At 41.4% G+C, this 22,895-nt stretch overlaps 3 protein-coding genes across 15 annotated transcripts in view; all 3 read left to right on the top strand.

Annotated features, from left to right (window-relative positions):
- The window catches only part of LOC144524403 (protocadherin gamma-C5-like), a 190,213-nt gene that overhangs the window by 148,240 nt on the left and 19,078 nt on the right, over nucleotides 1-22,895 (top strand). Inside the window, exon 1 of one of the 13 annotated variants that reach the window (XM_078260627.1) lies at nucleotides 56-2,585. The exons of 11 other annotated variants lie outside the window; for them this stretch is intronic. In XM_078260627.1, the coding sequence (XP_078116753.1) occupies nucleotides 201-2,585 (2,385 nt within the window). In that variant the 5' untranslated portion in view covers nucleotides 56-200. Of the gene's footprint in view, nucleotides 1-55; nucleotides 2,586-22,895 lie in introns of those variants that run through there. One more of the 13 variants, XM_078260634.1, reaches the window with a different exon arrangement.
- On the top strand, nucleotides 3,090-18,964 carry LOC144524837 (uncharacterized). Its single transcript, XM_078261351.1, is given in 4 exon segments — nucleotides 3,090-5,498; nucleotides 16,293-18,032; nucleotides 18,034-18,771; nucleotides 18,932-18,964. Coding segments are annotated over 4 exon segments (4,920 nt in total).
- LOC144524836 (protocadherin gamma-C5-like) lies at nucleotides 19,604-22,072 on the top strand. Its single transcript, XM_078261350.1, has one exon. The coding sequence runs from the start codon at nucleotides 19,604-19,606 to the stop codon at nucleotides 22,070-22,072; it is 2,469 nt and encodes an 822-aa protein (XP_078117476.1).

Genomic DNA, 22,895 nt, shown 5'->3' with positions numbered 1-22,895 from the left:
GTACCTCCCACCATGTGTTTATTTTAGAGAGAATGAGACAGTCGCAAAGCACACAGTCTGGACTTTACCGGAGATACAGAACAGGAAATATTTTTTCATCTTGGGAATATACTTTAAAAACCTTCGTTGGCTGAAAAAATCGGAGGGCAAAAATCTAAAAGCCAAACTAGGTTTACACTGGAATAACGTCGGGCTGAACAATGAAAGGGCAAGTACTGTTGTTTTTCTCGGTCCTGTCTCTCAGCTCGGTGCTCGGGCAGGTCAGCTACTCCATTCCCGAGGAAATGCCAAAAGGTTCTCTAGTAGGAAACATGGCAAGGGATTTTGGCTTGGATGTTAAAAGACTTAAGTCGGGTAAAGCTCGCATTTTTACTCGAGACAGTGACGAATATATTGAGCTGAATAACGAAAGAGGAGTCCTCCTCATCAAACATAGGATAGACAGAGAGTCGCTCTGTGGACAAACGACGCCTTGTGCATTGCATTTTCAGATTATATTAGAGAATCCGATGGAATTTTATAGTGTAACTATTGAGATCACAGATGTTAATGATAACCCTCCATCCTTCGAAAAGAACGACATCAAATTTAAAATTAGTGAATCCGCTGTTACCGGGGCTAAATTCATATTAGACCGGGCAGTTGATCCTGATGTAGGCTTAAATGGATTGCAAACATATAAACTTGAACCGACGGACAATTTTGTTGTTAAATTACATGATCAAGCAGATGGGACGAAAAACGTCGAAATGGTTTTAGAGAAACCGCTTGACAGAGAAAAAAAGGAACACCTGTCTTTAGTTCTGACGGCAGTTGATGGAGGAGAGCCGCAGATGACAGGAATAATGCAAATTCTAATCACCGTTTTGGATGCGAATGATAATGCTCCTGTTTTTACACAGCCTATTTATAAAGCCTCTATAAAAGAAAATGCACCAGTAGGGACAGTGGTAGTGACAGTTACTGCGACAGATGCAGATCACGGATCTAATGGAAGAATAACTTATTCAATTTCGAGTATGTTAGATCATGCCCGTGGGTTATTTGAAGTAAATGATCAAAGTGGCGAAATCCGGCTGAAAGGAAATGTTGACTATGAAAAAGCTCGAACATTTCAGATAAACATCCGTGCAAGTGATGATGGAGGACTAGTTGACTCCTGTAAAGTGATAATCGACGTCATTGACATGAATGACAATAAACCCGATATCCATATAATGTCAAAATCAAACGTAATATCAGAAGATGCCAAACCTGGTACTGTTGTGACAATGATAAGCATTGAGGACGCAGACTCAGGTGAAAATGGTAAGGTCCAATGCAGTATAAATAATAATATTCCCTTTGTGATGAAGTCTACAACCAATGATTTCTACAGTTTAATTACAGATAGCGGTTTAGACAAGGAGACAGGATCTGAGTATAATATAACTGTGACCTGCTCTGATGAGGGAGAGCCCTCCCTCTCCAGCAGCGTCACTGTCACCTTACAGATCTCTGATGTGAATGATAACGCGCCTGTCTTTGAGAGGAGCTCATATGAGGCCTACATTGTAGAAAACAACACACCAGGTCTCTCTATATTCACGGTGAAAGCCAGAGACGCTGACTGGAACCAGAATGCCCGTGTTTCTTACATACTGGAGGACTCCTCTGTTAACGGAGTGCCAGTCTCCTCATATGTGTCCGTTAGTGCTGATAGTGGAGTCATCCATGCAGGGCGCTCTTTTGACTACGAGCAGATCAAAGACTTCCACTTCCGCGTCAAAGCGCAGGATGGAGGCTCTCCTCCACTCAGTAGCAATGTGACTGTGAAAATACTGATCCAGGACCAGAACGACAACCCTCCTCAGGTTCTGTACCCAGTCCAGACTGGAGGATCTCTGGTGGCTGAAATGGTTCCTCGTTCAGCAGATGTGGGCTATCTGGTCACTAAAGTGGTGGCTGTTGATGTGGACTCTGGACAGAATGCCTGGCTCTCCTATAAACTGCAGAAAGCCACAGACAGGGCGCTGTTTGAAGTGGGCTTACAGAATGGAGAAATAAGAACTATCCGCCAAGTAACTGATAAAGATGCTGTGAAACAAAGACTGACTGTTATAGTGGAGGACAACGGGCAGCCCTCTCGTTCAGCTACAGTCATTGTTAACGTGGCGGTGGCGGACAGCTTCCCTGAAGTGCTGTCTGAGTTCACTGAATTTACACACGACAAGGAGTACAATGACAACCTGACTTTTTACTTAGTGTTGGCTTTGGCTGTAGTTTCCTTCCTCTTCATCACGTGTTTAGTGGTTATTATATCAGTGAAAATCTACAGATGGAGACAGTCTCGCATCCTGTATCACTCCAATCTCCCTGTGATTCCATATTATCCACCACGTTACTCAGACACTTTGGGGACAGGGACTCTCCAACACGTGTACAATTACGAGGTGTGCAGGACGACTGACTCCAGAAAGAGTGACTGTAAGTTCGGCAGAGCTGGTAGTCAGAACGTGCTGATAATGGACCCCAGTTCTACAGGGACGATGCAGCGGATACAGAGTGAAAAGAGCATCCTGGATGAACCAGACTCTCCTCTAGAGGTTAGAATTGGCTAGCTATCATCCAAGTCACTTTCCTCTTACCTTCAGCACCTTGGAGAGCGACATGCTCACATATTCAAAACCATTCATTTTTCAAGTTACATTTCCTGTGTCTCTTTAAATGGCTATTATTGTTCAAAATTTGAATCTCATATTTCCCATTTAGGCGCCAGGTTAGAAATCACAGTAAAAGCAAACCACAGCATCTGTCTGTCTGTCTGTCTGTCTTTACAAGTAATACGATTTCAATCCATATTCATAGGTATTTCTGCAGTTTCTTTTCACGTCCCTAAGTGCCGCTGTTGGTTAGTGTGAGGAAAATAAGGGTCTTTTCCTGAGTGAAGTCCTCCCTCGTCTGTCTGATGCGTTATTAGAGCTCTGTTTTAATCGGAACTAGACTGACAAAGCCAGCACTCAGCAATGAGCTCATGATCAAATATTTGGTCGGATTTTTACAGGTGGTTTTGTTTTTGCCATTCGGATTTTCTGAAGGCTCTCGTCATTATGGGTGTTCTTTGTCGTGTTTCTGAAAAAAAAATACTTTCATGGTATCCGCTGCTTCTCTGCATTTGTGTCGCAAAAATGGCTCTCGGACAGGTCCGTTATTCTATACCTGAGGAGATGACGATGGGCTCGGTTGTCGGAAATATCATTCAGGACCTAGGCTTGGATGTTAAGCGACTGAAATCTGGGCGGGCTAGGATATTTACCGAGGACGGCAGTGAGTACATTGGTCTGAATGCAGAAAAAGGAACTTTGGTAGTGGTTAAAAGGATAGACAGAGAAGAATTGTGCAAGCAAGTGTCTCCCTGCTCTCTCCATTTCCAAATCATCCTTGAAAATCCAATGGAGTTGCATCGAATTGATGTAGAGATAACAGATATTAATGATAATGCTCCATTTTTTTCGAAAAGGGAATACAGTTTCCAGGTTAGTGAATCTGCCTCACCGGGGGCTCGCTATTCACTTGAGAGTGCCAAAGATCCTGATGTAGCACATCACGCCATTCAAACATACAAACTCAACCCTACAGATCATTTCAAATTAAATGTTGTTTCTCGCCCTGATGGCACAAAATATATTGAAATGGTCCTCCATACGTCACTTGACAGAGAAAAACAAGAAGAGCATAAATTAACTTTGACAGCATTTGACGGTGGTAATCCTCAGAAATCCGGTTCTGTCAAAATAAATGTCGTGGTTTTGGATGCAAATGACAATTCACCAGTATTCAGTCAGTCTGTTTACAGAGTAACCGTTCCTGAGAACGCTTCTAGGGGCACTGTTATTTTAAGAGTCAGTGCCACTGATAACGATAAAGGAGCAAACGAAGAGGTAGCGTATTCGTTCTCCCACCATACCGACGGTGCATCATCTCACTTTAATATGGATCCTCATACCGGGGAGATGACAGTAATTGACGTGTTAGATTATGAAAAAGCAAAACATTATGAAATAGATATTGAAGCTACAGACAAAGGAGGGTTGGCCGACACAAGCAAGGTGCTAATTGAGGTGAGCGACCTAAATGACAACGCCCCTGTCATAAGCATAATTTCTCTCTCCAATCCCATACCAGAAGATTCGACTCCAGATACTGTTATAGCAATGCTCAATATAAAAGACTTGGACTCAGATAAAAACGGCCAAGTTAAGTGTTTTATTAGCAAAGATTTACCTTTCAAAATCAAGTCATCATCGACAAATTTTTATAGCCTGATGTCTGACGACGTTTTGGACCGTGAAACAGTGCCAGAATATAATATAACAATCACAGCAATGGACGAGGGTTCCCCGCCTTATTCCACAAACAAGACTATTCATTTAAGAATATCGGACGTAAATGACAACGCCCCAGAGTTCCTACAACCATTTAGCACAGCTTTCATCATTGAAAATAATTCACCTGGCATGTCACTCATCTCTGTCAAAGCCAGTGACAAAGACTCTGGGAACAATGCGCGCATTTCCTACTTTCTTGAAGATAGCCAATTGAATGGGATGTCAGCCTCTGCTTATTTCTCAGTAAATGCAGAGAGTGGAGAGATACTTGCTGTGCGTTCCTTCGACTATGAGCAAACAAAAGAGTTCCATATTCGCGTCAAAGCGCAGGATGGAGGCTCTCCTCCACTCAGTAGCAATGTGACTGTAAAAATACTGATCCAGGATCAGAACGACAACCCTCCTCAGGTTCTGTACCCAGTCAAAACTGGTGGCTCTCTGGTGGCTGAAATGGTGCCTCGTTCAGCAGATGTGGGCTATCTGGTCACTAAAGTGGTGGCTGTTGATGTGGACTCTGGACAGAATGCCTGGCTCTCCTATAAACTGCAGAAAGCCACAGACAGGGCGCTGTTTGAAGTGGGCTTACAGAATGGAGAAATAAGAACTATCCGCCAAGTAACTGATAAAGATGCTGTGAAACAAAGACTGACTGTTATAGTGGAGGACAACGGGCAGCCCTCTCGTTCAGCCACAGTCATTGTTAACGTGGCGGTGGCGGACAGCTTCCCTGAAGTGCTGTCTGAGTTCACTGACTTTACACACGACAAGGAGTACAATGACAACCTGACTTTTTACTTAGTGTTGGCTTTGGCTGTAGTTTCCTTCCTCTTCATCACGTGTTTAGTGGTTATTATATCAGTGAAAATCTACAGGTGGAGACGAGAGCGCGTGTTTTACAAATCCAGTGGAAATCTCCCTGTTATTCCGTATTACCCGCCCCTTTACGCAGATGTAGGAGGTACCGGTACGTTAAAGCAGGCGTTCAGTTACGAGGTGTACGGAACTACTGACTCCCGTAAGAGTGATATCACGTGCTCTCGACCCTTCAGTCAGAGCACTCTGAGTGTTGACCATAGTACTACCAGGACAGTGCCAAGGCATAAAACAGAGTCAGAGAATATACTCACAGAGGTGAGATCAAACTTTTACTTGTTCCCTTAAAACCCTTGCTCCTTGTTATTTTTGTTTGTTTTGTATTTCTGTTTTCTTCAGTTCAGTCTAGCTACTGCCCACTGTTCACACTATTTGGATAGTTCTTTTACTGTACCTACTGTAGTACTCACTGAAAGGTCGACTCAGTTTCAGACTATTCTAATTGTGCCAAAACAACAATTTAGCATCTCACATTTTTTCTCATGCCTGGATTTAACATTATATACTGTTAGATTTGGGTATAAGAATATAAAAAACCCTACTACTAGTATATTGAACATACTTTTTTGTCACTGTTTAGGCCAGCTTTGGATGTTTTATTGTGCCCCCTGCAATGCACCTTACCTTTCTACTGACCAAACACACAACAACAATTTAAATATTTAAGTTACTCCGTAAAAAACAGGGAATATCACTATAATATCTAAGTCTGGTGCTCCCATTTTTGTGTATCACTGTTGTTGACTCTCTAGCATGCTTCAGACAAAAGCTACACCTGTATCTACGTGTGTGGTTTTATATATGTTGTGTGTAAGGTACACTATGGCAGATACTTGACATTACATCCTTCATGATGTACTAAACATTTCATTATTTGATATTCATTTTAATTAACTTATCATATAGTACTGGCAATTATATGGCTTGCACTGAAACACAGTGTTATGTGCAGACAAATCAAGTACAAAATATGATTAGTTACATACTGTATGTGTAAGAGGGCAATACAGAAGAGAAGAGATTCTAGGCTTCATTCCTGCTAAAGCGTTTCTAGATTGTCCCCACATAGAAACATACAACCACACAGTGTACTACTTTTTCAGTGACCTAGTTCCCTTCATAACATGGTGCAGCCATTGGCATAGGCGACATACAGAGAAAAGGACCATGGATGAATGCAGGCAAACCATAATAAAGGGGGGTAATGCAGTTCAGTAAAATAAATAAAAATCCAATGAGCAACACAATAATATTGAATAAGAGAAAATGTGGTATAAGGGAAGAGGGAACGGTCATACTGGTGCTGGGAAGATTGAGAACGAGGGAGAAATGCAGTGTGATGGAGAGGAAGAGAGAGGCAGCGGGGGAGGGGAAGAGGCACGTGGTAACCGGCACAGTCTTCACCATCCCTGTGCAGCATTCATGTTAGTGATGCACGGCAGCCATTTTGATCTGCAGCCCCCTTTGTCTGCTGAGATAGAGGGCTGAGGGAAGTCTTATGTGTGTAATATTTACATGTACGGACTGCCTGTACAGGACACAGACAGCGTGAGATATGTCTTGATAAAATATAAAGGAATGGAAGACTAGAGAGAGAGAGAGAGAGAGAGAGAGAGAAAGAGATCAAGAGCTCTACATTAGTTATATAACAAGTGACAAGGGGATGGGAGAAATCAGGACAGACACAGAATGTGTTTAAACTGAAACATTTAATGGCAAAAGAAAACTGACCTAGCATGTACTCATATCCAGCTGTCCACAAACTCTGTAAAATAAGGATTTTGATGAGCATTATATAGACTGCTATTAAGAGTTAAACAGTGACTGACTAGATTTCTTACCTCATGTACAGTATGAGTCTCCACTTGTGAGGGTTTACATTATATGCTAAATATAAAAGCTCTATGTTGTGTTTTAAAAGTGACGGTGTGGTTGACTGGGCACAAATAACCCTGTTATTATAATGATACTTGTGTTGAGGGAAATAAATTGATATGTTATCTTGTAGAATTTAGTGAAAATAACACTTGTCTTTAGATAAAAGGACACATAATTCTTCAAGTTTAAGCTTGATATATGAGTGATAAGTAAATGCTTGTATAATGTGGTTGTGGTCTGTCTGCAGTTATGTTTGCTCAGTTTTCTCCAGTATCAGAGGAAGTATTAGATCAACTAGTGTTCCTGGTGTGATTACTCTGGGTGGTTTATGTGTTTGCAGAATGTTCAGGGTGTGTGCATGTGAAGTGAAAAGTTGACAAACTACAAGGCAGGAACCTAGGTTAATTGTGTTAACCCCCATATCCGCTGGAAGAAGTCTGTAATCATTATTAGCCCACATCTGTGTCTGCTTTACCTGTTTCAACTGTGTTTAAATCTGTTTGTCTCATTTTCTCAGGTTTGTTAATGGGAGGTTTTTACTGAGTACCATAAATTATTTTGGCAAGTGTCTCCATAGGGGTCAAAGCTCACAGAAGCATATTTTTAAGCAGCTAAATGGTTCAGTCTGTTTTATACCCTTTACCCCTTCAGCATGTTGTTGTTTTATCATTCATTTTGGATCGTACACAAAGCCCCAAACATCAGTTTGATAAAGTTGTTACTGAACATAAAACTATAATCATGTGCAGAAGCTCCTGGTTCCCACCGGCCCAAGCTCTTGTTTAAGTGTCCCGCCTTCGTAGCCACGCTGTCTGGTGACCAGCTGTGTCCCCATGTGTATGCCGGTGGGGCTCATCCACACACTGTGCACCATGTGTGTTTGGGGATGTGGTTAATGTTTGTACTTATAACCCCTCATTGTATTTTTGTTTACAATATACCCTAGATATCTGACATATCAGGTATCCTAGGATGTGACTAAATTCCAAAAGCAGACTACACCTTATTACACTGACAAAGCATTTATAATAATAATAATGCCTTATACTTTATTAATCCCACAAGGGAAATTACAATGTTTTCACTCTGTTGTTAGAATGCACATTACACACAGGCCTGAAAGTCACACACATGCTCAGTACCTATACATGCACTAATGGAGAAATGTCAGAGTGAGGTGGCTGCAGCTGTCGATGGATAGGCGCCCCGAGCAGTTGGGGGTTCAGTGCCTTGCTCAAGAGCACCTTTGCATACTTTGGTTCGTATGGGGACTTGAACCAGCGACCCTCCAGTTCCCAACCCAACTTGCTACAGTTGGGCATAATATGTACCTAGCTCCAGTGCATTATACTCTGTCCACATGATGGATGTTGCTGCTTGTCCCTCTGGGACTGTTTTTTTTGTTGCTTTATACAAAAGGTCACATTTGAACTTGTAAAGAATAGGGTGAAGCAGTTAGAGAACATCCTTAAACTTAAACTTCAAGCTCCTCTCCAGCAAGCATTCACACTACTTAACTGTCTGGGACACCAAACTATTATGTTGCTGACCCCAACTTTGTCTTTCACTGTGGTGTGGTAGAAGTATATTTTTTCTTTTAAAAAAAGCCTATACAGGCATTATTAATGAAGAACATATTCTGCATGTAACAGTTATTGATACATTGCTTGGTCAAACACGTACAGATTGTAATTATATTGAAAACTATGGTGCAGATATTCATTTGGATGTGTTGCTCAGGTGCATTAAATTATGGCAGGACAAAAACTGATTCATGCTCAGCGTTTATTTGCCAAGAAACTGAAGAGAATGCAAGCAAGTACATGCATACTATAATTAATTGTTCCTTTCTTTGCATAGAGGCAGGTAAACCAGACATGTGTGGGCTTGATAACATACATAAGATGTTGCGTTTGGATTTGTGTTTCATGTCCTAGAGGTGGAAGTGTGGAGTTCTGCACTGGCCACTGTTCAGTAGTCAGTCTTGGTTTCCAACAGTCTTCCTTTTTCGTCCTGATCTCATTTTCTGCATCCTTCCCCTCCCCCTCTCCAGCTGCACCACTCTACTGCAGAGAAAGAAAGGGAGAGGGAGATTGCTCAATGTAATACATTTTGTTCTGTCTATAAAAAGACATTATATGCCATACAGTGTCATTTCATTCCTGTGTAGGTCGCCATGTTCACAACAAGAAGAAATATCTCCTTTGTATTACTTTCCTGCCATTTATTAAGAGATTGTTTATTACCCAGCAGTCCATGAACATGTTTTGTTTGACAAACATCTCATCAAATTGCAAATGTGCGTGTCTGAGCATCGTTTCTCTTCCTCTATCCTCCATGTTGTTTTTGTAGCTCTTTTTTGCCACCATTGCCAGCTCAAAGGAAGCAGGGTGGGATGCGAACAAGCTGGGATGTGTTACCATAGCAACAAGCTGACTCACTGGCAGGGCTGTACCATTTCCCATTGAGCCACAGAGAGTCAACAGCAGATGCAGCCTCTGAGCTGTGATGGCTCCATGCATTTGTTGATACTGGGAGAGTAGGAGACACCCCTGTTTTGGGCAAAAGGTGCAACATCCCCAGACCTGGGGTGACTGATGATAGAGAAAGGGAGGGGGAGAGGGTTATCATGGCTGCTTTTGATATTTGTTCTGATTGATGCTGCCCTGTTGTTTTGCCTTCCCCTATTTCAGCAAATCCATGTTCATGATGAGTGTCTTGTTCATTATATAGGCTTAGTATAACCAATTTCTTATTAAATCCGTTATTTCTGTTGTATGAAAACAACAACAGCCTTTTCCTTTTTTTGTTTCCTTGTTGCTTGTTTTACTGGTTGATGTGTTATTTTTGGAAGTATGTGACCAACACTGTCATCTTATGGTATTACCTAAAATGGGTTCATGTGGACAAACAAAAGGTATATTACAGAGAGGGTATCATTTAAAATACATTACACCAGTCTAATGAAAGCAGTTGCTGCTTTGCTTTGTCTAAGAAGCTTTGCTTTCACAAAGGCTCTCATACACACATCAGCTGTGGCAAACACAGGGTCACAGAGCAAAGACTCTCATTAATAAGGCATGGATTTGTCTCAGGGCATCGCCTTGAGGCCCCCTGCTGTTGCTATGAGGGTAGTGGCTTCATGCAGCAGTGCAGTATTTTAGTTGTGATTCATACATTGGTGGTCTTCAGTTCTCTCAACAATGATTGTGTTAGTGTCTTGGTTTAGACTTAAGTGGCTGCACTATGCTTATGCTTCTTTTTAAACAGCAAGTTGATTGTTGTACCCAGTTTCTATTGTGTAGCATAATCTAACATACCATAAACTGTTTGGTGAATGCTGTTAAAAATGATTCACAAAACTATAACTATATTTTTTGGTAAAGCTGCCACAGTGACCTGTAACTCTGGACTGTGTAGTGTCATTCTCTATCCACTGAGCTTGAGTTACTGCCTCTGTCTTTCTCAACAATATTATTTATTTGTGTTTCATCATTATCCCTCTTACAAGGACAGCAATGCTAAAATGTTTCTCTGAAGCTCCATCCTCTCTCTCTTTCTCTACCTTACTAACTCAAACACTCTTACATGCCATTGTGTTCCCTGATTTTTTTGAATGAGTTTGATACTTTACATCCAGCTTGGATCTTTTTATACATTTTTCATCATTTTAGGATATGTCCCATTCCCTGTTCAGTATTGTTTGAACATACAGCTCTAATTGTTATATTATTATCATAATATATAAAATGAATGTATCATACTTTTGAATTTAAAAGCTTTCTGTTAAACAATAAGCCACAAAAGTGTTCCTAGTCGTTATATTTTGTTACAGTATGTGCTTGTGGGCACTCAATCTTATCACTATTATACTGACACAGACATAGATCAAACACACATTTTTAAACTTTTAATAGTTTAAAAATGTTTTTGTGAACAATCCAATAATGAAAGAATTTATGTTTCAATTGAAATAAACAGACATTATGACCCTATACGTCACCACATGAATCACAACCCCATTTCTTGTTAGCCACATGGTAAGTATGCTGGTTACTGTACTTCCCAAAGCCAGACTCTGTATGCTGACCACCAGTCTAACTGACATCCTTTCTCTCTTGTTTTTTCTTTTTCATGTGTCCCCCTTGTTGCCTTGTGCTCTTCCTGTCTCCTCCCTGACTCACCAAATAAGGTAAGAAATAGTTTTCATCTACTGTATATTGTTCACAGCCATCAAACACATAGATTGGTGCCAACCTTCATGATTCTACAAGCAGCACTGATTACTGATACACTGACAACTGCACATCATACTCTAGATCACCAATCACACACTATAGCAGTAATGTGTTTTATGTGTCCAAGCATTACACATTGGCACTAAGTCAGATTAAGGTTAATCAGATTTTCCGCTAGCGACACATCTGTTCACATACCTTGCAAAACATCTATCATCACTGATGATTGCTCCAATCAGGCATTGACCATTTGTTGACAACAGATCACGTGTGACAGTGTGAATGGCTTGTGTGACAGTGTGAGGATTTTATGTTAATAAGGCAACTTACCCTTACTGCACATATTATGTCCACTATTATGTTGTACAATGGGCAGTGTGCAATTGTGTTGGCTAGTGGCAGTCTCTGCATGCAACATGAGCATGTTCATGCAGATTGATGCAACAGACACAGGTCTGTGTACTTTATGTATTTGTGTGTGTGTGTGTGTGTGTGTGTGTGTGTGTGTGTGTGTGTGTGTGTGTGTGTGTGTGTGTGTGTGTGTGTGTGTGTGTGTATGTATGTATGCACTATGTAGTGTTGAATTCTTCAAACAGCAGATATTGTTTGTTTGTCCAAGACAAATTCCCTTCGGGACAATACAATCTATCTTATCTTATGCTCAAAAATGTACTTGATATGTTTTATGTAACTGGGGTGTTACACTGAATTATCACATGGACATCATTTACAATCTATACTGTACATAAGTGGACAATTCAATTGAAATACTAGTTTCTGGGTATTAAATGATAAATTAAACTTTTAATCTTTAATCTGAGAATATTTTGAATCAACATGTTAGCTCCTTTGTACACATGCTTCAGTCATACTTTCTTTTTTAAGGTGGCATAGTGCTACATTTGAACAACAAGTTGGACAGCTCTCCTTACTAACAGGCTTATATGGTTTAAGGAAAGTATTACCAGGGAAACTGTTAAAGTAACTCGTGCCTGAATTAAGTTGCAGTGATTATACTGTCCAGCACTGTATCTTGGATTTTGGCCTGTGTTTTTGTGCTCTGGACCACCATCCACTTTATATAGTTCATCATAAAGCATGACATTACAGTCATTAAATAAAATGTTGGAATACAGTGGGTTTTGAAAGTGCAATGCAAGTTACAGTACAGCAAAATGCAAACTATGTAACACAAACATAGCATGTTAAGAGGACATCATAAGCCTAGCTGTTTATGATGATTATAAAATGTCAGAGCAAAGTGACTCAAACTTAGTCTGGGGAAAATAAATGAAAGACCAGCAAAGTATTGATTAAACTACAGTATATGGTCATTTTTGAGAGTAAGCTGCCCAAGTTATTTAAATGTCTTGTCCAAATGTAAAGTATCTCTAATATTGTATTTTTTCTTAATACACTTAGTTGCCAGTTTATAAGGTATACCTACATTTTTTTGTAACCCTTATTTATTCAGGGAAGGTTCACTGAGAGGAAGCCTCTCTTTTGCAGGAACACCCTGATCACATTCACACAGTTGCACACGTTCATACCTGGAAGCTGTCCAGTACAACCACAGTCTGATCTGCTGGCCACTGAGCAGCTCCACTGGAGCAGTTGGAGGTTAAGGGCCTTGCTCAAGGGCACCTCAGTGGTGGTAATGAGGGAGGGACAAGGGACAAGTACTCTTTCACTTTCCCCACCCAGATTTGATCCTGTCGGTCTGGGGATTGGTCTGACGACCTCCCGGTCACAAGCTTGCGTCTCTAACCTTTAGGCCACCACTGCCCCAAACTTAAAACTACTACTTAAAACTAATGCAGTCTAATACAACAGTCCTGCAATACATCCTGCCTTTTGTGAAGGTTCTAATGTCCAGTTTTATGTTGAAACTGTTTTAGAAAAGTGTTGATTCAACTTTATGGTCATTTATGAGGTTGTAGGTTGTGGTGCTGTTGAATTGTACTGTTATAAAGTTTCTGTTATTTAGCCTCATTCATATAAATAGGGTGGACAAAATAATAGAAATACTTGTCAGCAATTAAACAACATTACAAACTGACCTCAGAGTTCAGTCGACACCTCTCTAAAGCAATTTCAACATAAAACTGTATTTCAATCTTCCGAGGATTTATTGCAGGAGTGTTGTATTATACTGCATTAGTTTTAGCCAGGTGTACCTAATCAACTGGCAACTGAGTGTACATGTAAGTGAGGTAGACAAATACTAGAAAAATACTATTTATATAATGCAGACCAACACTACGCTACACACTACAGCTTTAAAACATACTATACAACCCATTTAACACACAAACGTCCAACTTAGTAGTCTTAACAAAACCTAAACATACTGTATGTTGGGTAGTATTTATAGATGGTCTATTGTATTACAGTGCTTTATACCCGACATGCGTTGCGGTTTTCCTAATCATTGAGTGTCAGTTTATCTGATACAGTATAAGTTACTAACTAAAATTTGGCTTTAACTGTTCATATTGAAAAATGAGATGGGGTGGCACTGTGGTTATTGTTGTCACCTCACAACAAGTTCTAATCTATTGGCTAGCTGGGTCCTTTTTTTGTGGAGTGTGCATGTCGCCGTCTTTCTGTGTGGGTGTAGATGTGCTTGCTTCTTAATGTGTGATAACCTGGTGATCTGTCCAGTGTGCATGCTGTCCTATGTGTCTGGTGGGATACGCTGTACTGGATATGTGGGTATAGAAAACAGATAAATGGATAGATGGATGGAGATAACATATCAGTAACCTTTGGTAAAAAGGAAACCGCTTCAGTCTATGCTGTATCTAGGGCCGGCTGTGGCTCAGGGGGTAGAGCGGGTCGTCCACTAATCGGAGGATCGGCGGTTCGTCCCAGCTCCTCCAGTCCACATGTCGAAGTGTCCGTGGGCAAGATACTGAACCCAGAAAATTGCTCCTGAAGGCTGTGCCATCGATGTGAGAATGTGTGTGTCAATGATTAGATTATTAGATGGCATCTTGCACAGAAGCCTCTGTCATCAGTGTATGTATGTGTGTGAATAGGGTAAATGTGACATTTAGTGTAGAGCGCTTTGAGTGGTCAGAAGACAAGAAATGCACTATATAAATGCAAGTCCATTACTATTTACCATCTATGCAACTTCAGCACTTTGTACTGTAGCTCAACACCTGGCAGGGAACACATGCAATATGAGGCTTAACATGACATTTAAAGTGTAAATGAAAGGTATGTGTGCTTCTAAATGTTTACATTGGAATCACACTTTGTTTGTGTTTATTGATGCCTACAGCCCAGGAAATAACATCCTGGGCTTTATACTTCTGATAAAATATCAGAAGTATAAATTTAGCATATTAATAGGCCATAATAGGCCTAAATATTTAATATGTATTAAAACGTGTTTATTTTAAATGTGGCAATACATTCTTAAGCTAATTATTTTACTTTTGTTTTCATCTTTGATAAATGAATGTCTTGTGTTTGCAGTGGTAACACTTAAATAGGTGTTAAGTGTGTTCAGGCCGATCTACTATATTTATTTCTGTGTTCTGTAAGGAAATCTTTTGTTTTTCTGGCTGCCTGCTATCTTCAGTGAGAGTCGGTGAGGCTGACTGCCTCTTCAGCAGCATGCAGCAGCAGCAGTTGGCCGCCTGTGTGGCGCTGTCCACTCTTGTGGTGCTGAAAGCACCTCAGGCGCTCTCCCCCTCCCTCTCGTTGTCTCTGCCTCTCTACATCTCCCTCTGTCGCCTACCTCTATTTAAAACAGACGACTGTTGAAAAAACGTATTTATTAAATGTATTCTTCATATTAATTTATAAAGGGATTCTTTTACAATTAACACCACTGACTTTACGCCGTTTGGGCTTTATTAAATAATTTGTCAGCGTATAATGCCTGATGCAAGCGTAGGGATATTGCATAATTAAGGTGCATGGTTTTTAGAATGATTTGATTGTTAGTGGGGACCAAACATCTATGAATGCCGTGTGTAAAAGTATGAGACAGACACTAGAGAGAGAGAGAGAGAGAGAGAGATTAGTACTAATATTGTGTACAAATATTTGATCAATTTGTACTGTGACGCTTTGGCAAAGTAAACATGCATGCCAATAATTAAATTTAATTGAGAGAGAGAGAGAGAGAGAGAGAGAGAGAGAGAGAGAGAGAGAGAGAGAGAGAGAGAAAAACGGGCTACACCATCTGCGGCCCCCTCCCTTTTCATTTGCGCTACAGACCTCCATACGGGTATTTTACGTTGGCTGCTGACAGGCTTATTTCTCTGAGGTTTGTGTGGAGCGCTGAAGGCGTAATGACGTGTTCAGGCTGCATTGGCTTTCTCTGGCCACAGGAAGGCAACGAAGAGCCTTGTCAGCCACAAAGGCATGTGCATGTATGCAGGTACATAGAGGTAAGAGGATAGATGATGGATTAACATAAAGCATTACATCTATGATCATATAATGATCAGGCATTCAGTTATTTGTAGAGCACTGGACTTAGTCATCTATTATCTACATCGTTTGTATAATTATTGTGTTGTATAGGTGTTTTTTGTATTTAGTCTTCAATTCGTTTTATAAGCCGTTGTAGGTGATGGGGAGACTGTTTAATTGGTAGTCTAATGATATTTTATATGATAGAGTCACAATAACCAGGATCATCTTTCTATGGATCATACTTTTGCGTCACTGTTCTGTAGAGCTTACTGATGCCACGATTGGTGGAAATAGGTTTACTCTGTCCACCAATGAAATCCAGAGCTGTACAAAGAGATCTACTCCGTTTCACCGAGTAGCTTTTGCGTCGTAACCATTACAATGTTCTGCACAGAAAGGGAGGGATGCATATGCAGACACAAAGCATGACTGTCGAGGACGGATCTACATGGGATCGTAAACCTGCTATACTTAATCAGATAAGAAGTTGGGATTGTAGGGGGAAGATATGGGATTTATGGAACGAGGAATAATGTTGAACAAATTGCCTGCATGGCAGGTGTTTTTGTGGTGGCATCATTTCTTTCTCCTGTGGAGTACAATAGACGGACAGACTCGCTACAGCATCCCGGAGGAACTGAAACAGGGCTCTGTGGTAGGAAATCTAGCCAAAGATTTGGGTTTGGTTGTATCTGAACTGCACAGACGTAAATTGCGGATAACCTCGGAAGCTGGTAAGCAATATTTTAGTGTGGACTTGGGGAAGGGAGAAATGGTGGTTAATGATAGGATAGATAGGGAAGAACTGTGTGGACAAAGACCGTCATGTGTGTTGCCTTTAGAACTAGTCCTAGATAACCCCCTACAGCTGCATAGAGTCGAAATTGAAATACATGATACAAACGATAATTCTCCTAGTTTCGTTACTAAAGAGAAAGTGGTGAAAATTGCAGAGCTGGTCAATCCAGGTGCGCGATTCCCTTTAGAAAGTGCACAGGATCCCGATGTCGGCCCTAATTCTGTACGCTCTTATCTTATAAGCAAAAATGAAAATTTCAAATTGACAATTAAAAACCACAAGGACGGAAGGAAAATCCCTGAACTGTTCCTCGAAAAACCTCTTGATCGAGAAAAGCTGCCTGTACACAATCTTATCCTTACCGCTGTAGATGGTGGAGATCCGGTGCGCTCAGGGACATCTGAAATTACAGTTATAGTACTTGACAACAATGATAATGCGCCGCAATTTGAAAAACAGGTATATGAGACTAATGTCAGCGAAAAGGCAACACCTGGAACGGAAATATTGCATGTTAAAGCAACAGATGCAGATGAAGGACTAAATGGAGAAATTGAATATTTGTTTTCAGAGCAAACTACAGATCTGATTATAACATTATTTGACATTGAACCTTCTACTGGAGCTATTATTGTGAAAGGTATTTTAGATCATGAAACGAACCCTTTACATAGATTTGACATAACTGCTAAAGACAAAGGTAATCCTGAGATGGATGGGCATTGTGGCGTAGAAATTAAAATAGTTGACATTAACGACAATGTTCCTGAAATAATTGTGACGTCTTTAACAACACCTGTTCCAGAAGACTCTGCATTTGGAACAGTTATTGCATTGATAAGTGCAAAAGATTCAGACTCCGGTGACAATGGTAAGATTACGTTAAGTGTGTCTTCCAAATCCCCCTTCAAGTTAAATCCTTCTGTCTCTAACCATTACTCATTAGTAACGAATGGGCCACTTGACCGTGAAATAAATAGCCAGTATAGTGTAAAGATAAGTGCTACTGATTCTGGTAAGCCCGCATTATCAAGTGAAAAAATAATACTTGTTGAATTGTTAGATGTAAATGACAACCCACCAGTTTTCTCCCAGCCTTCTTATGTCGTTTATGTAAAAGAGAACCATGCTTCTGGGAAGATTGTGTGCTCAGTGTCAGCAACTGATCCTGATTCGGGTGACAACGCGAAGATCTCCTACTCAATCTTGGACTCTAAAGTGCAGGACGTTTCTGTCTCATCTTATGTTTACATTAACTCAGATAACGGCAGCATCTACAGCATGCACTCATTTGACTATGAGAAGCTGAAGGTGTTTCATATTCAGGTTCAGGCAAAGGATCATGGCTCTCCGTCTCTCAGCAGCAACGCCACTGTCCATGTTTTTATCCTGGACCAGAACGACAATGCCCCCGCTGTTATTTACCCCTCCTCTGCTGCCCTTGGGCTCCCTCTCTCATCAGAGGATGCCCCACTCCGCTAAAGCAGGCCACCTGGTTACTAAGGTGACGGCCGTGGACGCTGACTCGGGCCATAACGCCTGGATCTCCTACAAACTGGCGGAGGCCACAGACGCCTCTCTGTTCACTGTCAATCTGTACACAGGGGAGGTGAGGACTAAACGCGCTGTGTCCGAGCAGGATGACTCCTCTCAGAGGCTGCTTATAGAGATTCAGGACGACGGGGAACCGGTCCAGTCCGCCACCGTCACGGTGTCCATCCTGCTGGAGGACGGCCTCCATGAGCCCATCTTAGACCTCCGACAGAAAGTGGCCGAGCCTAGCAAAAAAACTGGGAGAATCACCCTTTATTTGATTCTCTCTCTGGCCTCGGTGTCCGTGCTGTCTCTGGTGACTTTTCTCATCTTAGCGGTTAAATGCATGAGGAACAGCAGAAGCAGCGATAGTTGCTGCATGAGACGGAGCAACTGTGATGATTACAAGAACCCCAACAGAAACCTGCAGATTCAGCTCAACACTGATGGACCTATAAAGTACGTGGAGGTCCTGGGAGGAGACATGTTGTCTCAGAGTCAGTCCTTCAGGTCCTGTATGTCTCCGATGTCAGAGTACAGTGATTTCACTTTAATTAAGCCCAGCAGCACCACTGACTTTAAGGAGGTGATCAGTGTTCTGGATGCGTCTTTACCCGACAGCACCTGGACCTTTGAGAGCCAGCAGGTGAGCAAAACAAAATGCGTTTTCAATATTCTATCTATCTATCTATCTATCTATCTATGGAAACTAATAGTAGGCAAGGCTGTGTTCAAAAACAGTTAAGACATACAGTATGGCAATATAATCTCACACGCACACATTTCCAAAGCCATTTCTGTAATAGTTCAGCACCACGAAGGTGGACAGCAACTCTTAGTGGAATGCTTATTAGTATGTGTGTGAGAGCGGGTGTTTCGCCCCTGTTGCTGATCATCTTTTTAGAAATAAATACAAAAATAGTGTTCCTTAAACGTGTTTCTAGTGATTGATTAAAAGACCTCTCACGGTGGAGAATGTGACTGTTTACATCTGAAGATGCATTAGCCAGGCTTATTTCCTGTTCTTTCTTTCTTGTTAAATATTATTTTAAATAGTTATTTCATAGTGATATCTACCTTTACATTCTTCGGCGTCCCATAAGTCTCAAAATAATTGGTGTTGTTTAAAGTGAAGGGGCACAAAGAGAATTTATGCTGCGACTTTAAGAGTGTTGATCCTTTTCCCTCTCATTGGATGGTAGAGGTGGATGCTGTGCACCAATAGGATTCAGAACTGTACAAAGCAATCTAGTCCCTACCCCCATGCAGCCTCAGTGCTGTAACATTTAGGATGCATAGAGCTAGAGGACAGAGACAGCAATGATCTCGTATTTCCTAAAATTACATTTATATAATTCAGATTACAGTCATGCTCAGTAATTGTGGGAAATCGTATATTGGAATAATACCTGCAATGATGGATTCCAACATTGTTCTATACAATTTGTCGATTGGAACTGTGTTATAACGGACCAAAGATGACAAAGAGAATTGGATACCGAGACTGGAGATGGCTGGCTCTTTGGTGGCATCATTTCTTTTTCTTGTGGAGTACAATAAACGGACAGACTCGTTACAGCATGCCGGAGGAACTGAAACAGGGCGCTGTGGTAGGAAATCTTGCCAAAGATCTGGGTTTGGGACTATCAGACATGTTTGACCGTAAACTGCGTGTCGCCTCTGAGGCTGGTGAGCAGTATTTCGGCGTGGATGCGGGGAAGGGCGAGCTGGTGGTGAATGACAGAATAGACAGAGATGCTTTATGCGGACAAAGCGCGAGCTGTGTGTTGCCTTTACAGGTTGTAATTGAAGACCCATTACAACTTTTTCGTGTTGAGGTAGAAATACAAGATATTAATGATAATGCGCCTACATTTCCATCAAATGATATCATGTTGGAGGTGGCGGAATCTACGGCTTTGGGGGTTCGTTTTCCATTAGAAACCGCCCTTGACCCAGATGTTGGCAGTAATTCATTAAAGTCATACACTCTCAGTAAAGATGAATGTTTTACTATTAGAGTGAAAGAAGTTGCCGGCGGAAGGAAAGTCCCTGAATTGATTTTGGCAAAAAATTTAGATAGAGAGAAAAAGGCTGTTCATAAGCTTTTGTTGACAGCTCTAGATGGAGGCAACCCAGTTAGATCAGGGACCACTCAGCTCTCTATTAGAGTACTTGACATCAATGATAATGTCCCATCTTTTGAGAAAACGTTGTATAAATTATCTATTAGTGAAAATGCTGCAGAAGGTGCATTAATAGTTCAAACAAAAGCGACTGACATGGACGATGGTCAAAACGGAGAGATAGAATACACATTCGGCGCGCACACATCAGATATTGTTCTCTCTGTTTTTAGTATTGATCACGAATCGGGAACAGTATTTCTTAAAGGAAAACTAGATTTCGAAGCAACTGCTAATTATGAATTAGACATAAGTGCGAAAGATAAAGGGAGTCCAAGAATGGAGGGTCATTGTACTGTGCATGTTGAAGTTGTAGATGTTAACGATAATGCACCAGAAATAATACTCACCTCTCATCCAAAGCCAGTGCGCGAAGACTCGCCTAATGGCACCGTAGTAGCTTTGCTCAGTGCCCGTGACCTTGACACCGGTGTTAACGGTAAAGTAACATTACAGCTGCAAAAAAAAACTCCATTTGCCCTAAAACCATCATTTTCTAATAATTATGCACTGGTTACAAATGTTTTATTAGACCGAGAGAGTTTCTCTGAATATGATATTGAGATAATAGCCAGTGATTCAGGCTCTCCTCCTCTGTTTAGTAAGAAAATTATACCTGTCAGCATCACTGATGTGAACGACAGCCCTCCTATATTTACTCAGTCCTTCTATAATGTGTATTTAAAAGAGAATGGTGTACCAGGCTCCATACTGTACTCAGTATCAGCATCTGACCTGGATTTTGGTGAAAACGCCAAAATATCTTACTCTATAATGGACTCTAAAGTGCAGGACGTTTCTGTCTCATCTTATGTTTACATTAACTCAGATAACGGCAGCATCTACAGCATGCACTCGTTTGACTATGAGAAGCTGAAGGTGTTTCAGATTCAGGTTCAGGCAAAGGATCATGGCTCTCCGTCTCTCAGCAGCAACGCCACTGTCCATGTTTTTATCCTGGACCAGAACGACAATGCCCCCGCTGTTATTTACCCCTCCTCTGCTGCCCTGGGCTCCCTCTCTCATCAGAGGATGCCCCGTTCCGCTAAAGGAGGCCACCTGGTTACTAAGGTGACGGCCGTGGACGCTGACTCGGGCCACAACGCCTGGATCTCCTACAAACTGGCGGAGGCCACAGACGCCTCTCTGTTCACTGTCAATCTGTACACAGGGGAGGTGAGGACTAAACGCGCTGTGTCCGAGCAGGATGACTCCTCTCAGAGGCTGCTTATAGAGATTCAGGACGACGGGGAACCGGTCCAGTCCGCCACCGTCACGGTGTCCGTCCTGCTGGAGGACGGCCTCCATGAGCCCATCTTAGACCTCCAACAGAAAGTGGCCGAGCCTAGCAAAAAAACTGGGAGAATCACCCTTTATTTGATTCTCTCTCTGGCCTCGGTGTCCGTGCTGTCTCTGGTGACTTTTCTCATCTTAGCGGTTAAATGCATGAGGAACAGCAGAAGCAGCGATAGTTGCTGCATGAGACGGAGCGACTGTGATGATTACAAGAACCCCAACAGAAACCTGCAGATTCAGCTCAACACTGATGGACCTATAAAGTACGTGGAGGTCCTGGGAGGAGACATGATGTCTCAGAGTCAGTCCTTCAGGTCCTGTATGTCTCCGATGTCAGAGTACAGTGATTTCACTTTGATTAAGCCCAGCAGCACCACTGACTTTAAGGAGGTGATCAGTGTTCTGGACGCGTCTTTACCCGACAGCACCTGGACCTTTGAGAGCCAGCAGGTAAGCAGTGAGTAGAAAAAACAATGGCATACACAGTTTTGTAAGACTATTAGCTACAGTAACTGCGAAGAAAGTACACTTTTGCTTTCACAGTGAAAAATCCCGATAAGGTTAGATTCCAAAAATGTGGGATATTTATTGAATTCTTAGTCGATGTATATTTGAAATGAAAAAATATCACATTCATATCCAAATTAAAACTTTTAATTTGTCTAGTTACCTTCGACAACTTTTGTGGCACAGCGGCTGTGTTTGATGTTGAATAGCTTTCTGAGGGGAGCGTTTCAGCACCACAGCGATGAACAGCGACTCTGACCCATGAGGCGTACGGAGGGCACAATCATAGGTTGTTGTTGATGGCTTTTACTGAAGGGCTAACAATTAAAATGTTTGAAAGTTTAAGTAACACAATAACTATTTCACTCATTACATTTAATGGATTTATTAACTTACATAAACGCTGATGGTGACATCTACCCCTTAGAAATCAAAGCCAAGAAAAATAAATTTGTTCTCAGCACAATCGAATGTTAATCGTACATATATATTTTGATATACAGACATGTATTTTAATACTTTTTTATTTTACATTTATATAGCTCTTGGAATTTAAATGGCATCTCGAGATTGTGTTTGACTCCCTTTTCCATGACAGTACAAAGGGTTAGTGTGTCTTTAACGGTGTTGCTCAGTTTCCCTCTGATTGGACGTGAGAGAGAGATGCTGTGCACCAATAACATTCAGAACTGTACAAAGAGATCTACTCCCTCCCCCATGCAGCTTCAGCACCAAAACCACAATGCTCAGAGTGGGAGGAGAGTAGGTAAATGGTTCATAT

The sequence above is a fragment of the Sander vitreus genome, chromosome 10, assembly GCF_031162955.1.
Source record: "Sander vitreus isolate 19-12246 chromosome 10, sanVit1, whole genome shotgun sequence".
Taxonomy (NCBI): domain Eukaryota; kingdom Metazoa; phylum Chordata; class Actinopteri; order Perciformes; family Percidae; genus Sander; species Sander vitreus.
This window is presented reverse-complemented; position numbering and strand designations above follow the sequence as displayed.